Source organism: Elephas maximus, chromosome 1, assembly GCF_024166365.1.
Source record: "Elephas maximus indicus isolate mEleMax1 chromosome 1, mEleMax1 primary haplotype, whole genome shotgun sequence".
Taxonomy (NCBI): domain Eukaryota; kingdom Metazoa; phylum Chordata; class Mammalia; order Proboscidea; family Elephantidae; genus Elephas; species Elephas maximus.
This window is the reverse complement of record NC_064819.1, coordinates 107335386-107340164: the sequence shown is the minus strand read 5'-3', so window position 1 is coordinate 107340164 and position 4779 is coordinate 107335386. Positions and strand designations below refer to the sequence as shown.

Sequence of the window (4779 nt, the reverse complement as noted above, 5' to 3'; positions counted from 1 at the left end):
TGGGAGAGAACCAGGCTTTTCCCTCTCAAAGCGTTCAGTCTGAAGGGGGGAGACAGAGGAAGCCCCCAGGAAGTTCCAGTCTGCAGTAGGAGGCAGGGCCACACAAAAAAGCTCCAAGATTTGAGCAAGGAATACTGAGGTTGGATCATGAATGAGCACCAGGTCCAAGGTCGGTCGGTAGTGAACGCCCCTGCTCCCGGATTGGACTCCTGCGCTCCTGACCAGGCAGAGGGTTTGAACCCGGCAGGCTGGGTGGAGCTGTCTGCCTGTCATCACTCCATCACTGCGGCCAAGTCCAGTCTTTGGCAGCTGAGAGTTCTCACACGGGCGGCGGTGGCACACGGAGAAGAAGGCTGTCTGCCCGTAGGGCCATTGGGAGCTCGGGGAGCCCCGAGCCCCCCAGGCAAGGCGCCCCCGCTGGGTCCGCCTGGGCCGTGCGCAGGGAGCGGAGCCGGCTGCAGGTCAGGAGCACATCGAACAGCAGCAGTTTGAAGAGCAGCAGCCGCAGGGCCCCCAGCCGCAGGGCCTGGGCCGGCATCCCTGAGGGAGAAGGCGCGGGTTGAGGCCTTGCGCCTGGACCTCTGCCTCACTCAGAGGGAGTGTTAGCCAGAGAAGAGCAGCTTTGTCCTTTGCCCTTTGTTATTTTCCCCTTTGTCCCCCTCCTCCAGGGAAAGTCTTTCCTGGTGTCTAACATCAGCTCTTACTGGTAATAATAACAAATACCTTTCTAGCCTTAGTTTTATTTCCCAACAACCAGAGGGATATAAGACAGGTAAGTAGTAGCATCTGTTGCGGAGAAGTGTAACCAACCAGCTCAAATTTTTCTATTTGGTCAGGAAGCAGAGCCACACTGGATCCTGGACTTCACGACTTCTGGTCCAGAGCTCTTCCACTACCCTAGACAGTCTCCCATTTACACAAGGTGCTAATGCTAAGACGACCCATTTGGGCTGCCCAAGGAGAGCACCAAGGACCCTCCCCTTGGCTCTCACCTGTGCTTCTCAACCGGTGTCCAAGGATTGGGCTGGGGCCAGGGGATCCACCCCCATCTTACCCATGGGCCCAGGCTAGCCAGTTCCCCAACCCAACAATCCACCAACCCGCAGGTGGGACCCATCAGGCCAGAGCTGGATATTCCACCCTCCAGGACCCAGGGTCCTGATACCTAGCTGCTTAGCCCCACCCCAGTACTCACCCCAAAAAGGTTCCCAGAGGCAGGTCCTGGCTGAAGAAGCCTCTCCTGTGAGTCAAGGACAAGGTAGTAAGTACTTTGGGATGGGCCGTGCACTTGGAGCTCCGCATCTGCAGTGCTACGCCCAGGCCCTGGCACAGAGCTGGTGTTCAGCCCATGTTGGATACATGAACCAGCAGCAAGGACCCTGAGCCCATTTGCTGCAGTTCCTGTAGAGAGCCCAGATCTCCCTCGCTCCATCCGCCATCCCTGTTCTGCGCCCTAGCAGCACTGAGACAAGAAATCTATTTTCAGACAAGAAATCTATTTTCTTAGTATTCTTTGGAAGGCAGGGTATTTATTCAACCAACATTCTCATTGAGAAGATGGCAAAACTGAGGTAATCTAGAAAGAGGAAGTAAGTCATCTGGTCAGTAATAATAGCTGACTTTGGACGTGTTACCTAATCCTCCCATGCCTCAGCTTTCCCATCTCTGAAATGGAGGAAATAATACGACCTAGCTCATAAGTTGAAAGTGTTTAGAACAGTGCCTGGCTCACATTAACACCCGATAGCTGATAGCTATTGTTTTAATTATTACTTGATTCTTGTGAGGTATAACATATATGTTGTTGTTAGCTGCTGTGAAGTTGGCCACTGACTCATGCCGACCCAATGCACAACAGGATTAGAGTGTTGTGATCCATAGAATTTTCATTGACTGATTTTTGGAAGTAGATTGCCAGGCCTCTCTTCCTAGTCTGTCTTAGTTTGGAATACTCTGCTGAAACCTGTTCAGCATCACAGCAACATGCCAGCCTCCACTGATAGACAAGCGGTAGCTGTGCAGGAGGTGCACTGGCTGGGAATCAAACCTGAGTCTCCTGCATGGAAGGGGAGAATTCTACCATTCAAACACACTGCCCTTGTGTGTATATTTATATATACCTCACCCTATATAAATAGGGTGAGGTATATATAAATATCTCAACCCTAGGAGGAAGGCATTATTATCTCTTGGAAGTCATGCAGGAGAGCCAGGGTTGCAAATCCCAGGATTCATGACCCTGAGGCCACCCTGCTGTGGGCCCAGGCATCACCTCACCTGGGTGGTCTGCACTTGGACACTCTTTATGCTCCCATGGCCTGGAGCCTCCTCCCTCCCACCACACTATCATTCCAGGTGTGTGAAAGGGGACAGAGCTTCCACAGGGCCCCAGGCTCCATTCCCACCTGACAGCTGTAGGGGCTGTGTGCTCCAGCTGCTGCCCTCAGCCCCAGGCCCTGTGTGGCAGACCAAGGGCTCCCAGGCTGCCAGCTCCTCCGAGGGCAGGGAGAGCTGGGCCAAGCTAGTCCAGGTGCCATCTCCTGCTGGGGAAGGGCTGTAGGTGAAAGCATCCAATGAACTGCCATTTCCAGCTGAAAACCAGATGGGACTGTCAAGGCCAGGGGATGCAACATCGAGGACCAGGCAGACCACCAGCGTCTGCTGCTTCCCATCCACCAGTAGTGTGATTGGTGGGGCCAAAGAGGGGAAGGGCGTGCTGCCCACACCTGCAAGAGAGCACAAACCTATGGAGGGCTAAATCAGTCTGTGTCCCCCCATGGCCAGCATTTCATTCTAGGTTAGGGTTCTGGGTTTCTATCCTTCCATCTGTTCTTCCACCATCCATCTATCTATCCAACCATTCACACATCCATCCCTCTTTCCTTGCATTTACCCATCTAAGCAACCTTCCTTTCTTCCATCTATCTACCCTTTCATCCATTCTTCCATCAACCATCCTTTCTTCCATTCACTCTTTTTACCATCCGTCTATATGTCCATCCATCCATCCATTCATCTGAGTGCCTTTCTGTGACAGGCACTGGGGTTTGAGTAAGACATTGTCTCTGCCGTCAAGGGACTGAGTCCCATGGGAAAGACAGAACCCCAAACAAATAATTATAATACCACGTTGTGCCATCCTCAGGAGAGTGATTACCTCTTGGGAAAAAGGGAAGGAAATAGGATCTGGAATGAGATCAAAGGAAGCTTCAAAGGCACCCATAACTTTTTGTTTCTTTTAAAAAAAAAAATCTGATTCAAATGTAGCAAAATATTAGCAATTGGAGGGTGAATGGGTGTTTGTTGTATTATTTTCAAGTCTTTATTGTAGGTCTGTTTTATTTCATAATTAAAAATAAATAAGTAAATCATATGGGTACTAGAAACATTTGCTCAATCACATAGACCACCCTGCTTTGGAGGATAATTGAAATTTTGCCACATGACACAATGAACCAAGCCTGGGACATGGTCTCAGACAAAGCTGGCTTGACTCCTGACTCCTCCACTTAGTTTACTGAGTCTCATTTTTCCCGCCAATGTAATGAGGATAATTACACCAGCCCACTGAAACTGTTGTGGAAAGACCATAAATGTAAAATGCCCTGAGAGACAAGTATCGATGTTAATATTATTAATATTAATAAATCATTGCAAATAAAGGGAGCACAGAGAAGGCTGAGGGTGAGCTCTAGGCTCGTCAAACTCCTGAGGCTTTTCAGTTACACAGGTAGAGATACTCCTCCAAGTTGAGTTCAGCTCCCAACTCCCCCATGAAGCCTTCCAGGATTGCTCCTCCTCACCCTGACTCCTTCCTTCCCAGAGCTCAGGCCTTCTGCCATGGGCTTTCCCTGCTCCATGTGGGTGTGGTTTATCTCCCTGTGGAAGGAGATGCTGTGACAGACTGGGGGCCAACTTTAGATCTAGGAGGCTCCCTGACTCAAAGGTCAAAGACCTTCTGCCACTACAGTAGGAATTCTCTTCTCAAAATATTAGCCCTTTGGCTCCAGTTTTGATTTTTGGAGGTTAGGGTAAATATCCCTGGGAAGTCACCAAAAGCCCAGTAGGATAAGGGGGCACTGGGAGAGAACATGAGACACCCCGAGTCCTGTTGGAATAGGGCACCCTGAGGTCAGGAGTTGGGCAGGAAGGGCAAGACAGGACCTCACAATCACTCCATATGACACAACACAGTGCTGGCTACCCCAACCCCCAGCCCCCATGGAACCCCATCCTCCTTGCTCTTAGGTCTCTATTCCTCCAGGAGGTGAGTGCCTTTCCTACCAACACTGTGGACTCTAGAGGAGCAGGACTTGGGGGGTGGAGTACAATGGGGAAAGGGATAATGGGCTTCTGCTGGGACACTCCAAGGGCTCCAAATGGCTCTTGTCCTGCCTCCCTGCATTCCACCCACACCAAGGAGGCTCAGAATGAGGGAACGGGCTTGGGCAGACTAGTGGGCGACAGAAAGGAACCCAGGGAAGGAGCTCACCTGTGGGCAGGGCCGGACACCCGAGGGCCAGAAGAAGCACCAGCCAAGGCTCAGCCATGGCCTACCCAGAGGAGGCAGGACCCAGCTGCAGATCCAAGGTGTGGGCTAAGGGAGGATGTGCCCGCAAGACTGCTTTCCAGGCCACAGCCCCAGCTGCACCTCAGCTGCTCTGCCACAAAGCCGTTTTCCCGGATGAGGGGCCCCTCCCATCCTTACCCTAGCCCCCAAACCCAATCCTCTCTCATGAGCCAGGCACTAGAAGCCACATGTCCACACTCTCTCCATTC

The 4779-nt window shown here is 51.7% G+C and overlaps 1 protein-coding gene across 1 annotated transcript; it reads right to left on the bottom strand.

The window, feature by feature from the left end:
• Positions 1–319: 319 nt before the first annotated feature.
• PTCRA (pre T cell antigen receptor alpha) lies at positions 320–4550 on the bottom strand. Its single transcript, XM_049872731.1, has 4 exons — positions 4493–4550; positions 2406–2726; positions 1196–1240; positions 320–540 (listed from the first exon to the last, which is right to left on the bottom strand). Exons 1-4 carry the CDS (start codon positions 4548–4550, stop codon positions 320–322), a joined length of 645 nt encoding a protein of 214 aa, XP_049728688.1.
• Positions 4551–4779: the final 229 nt, after the last annotated feature.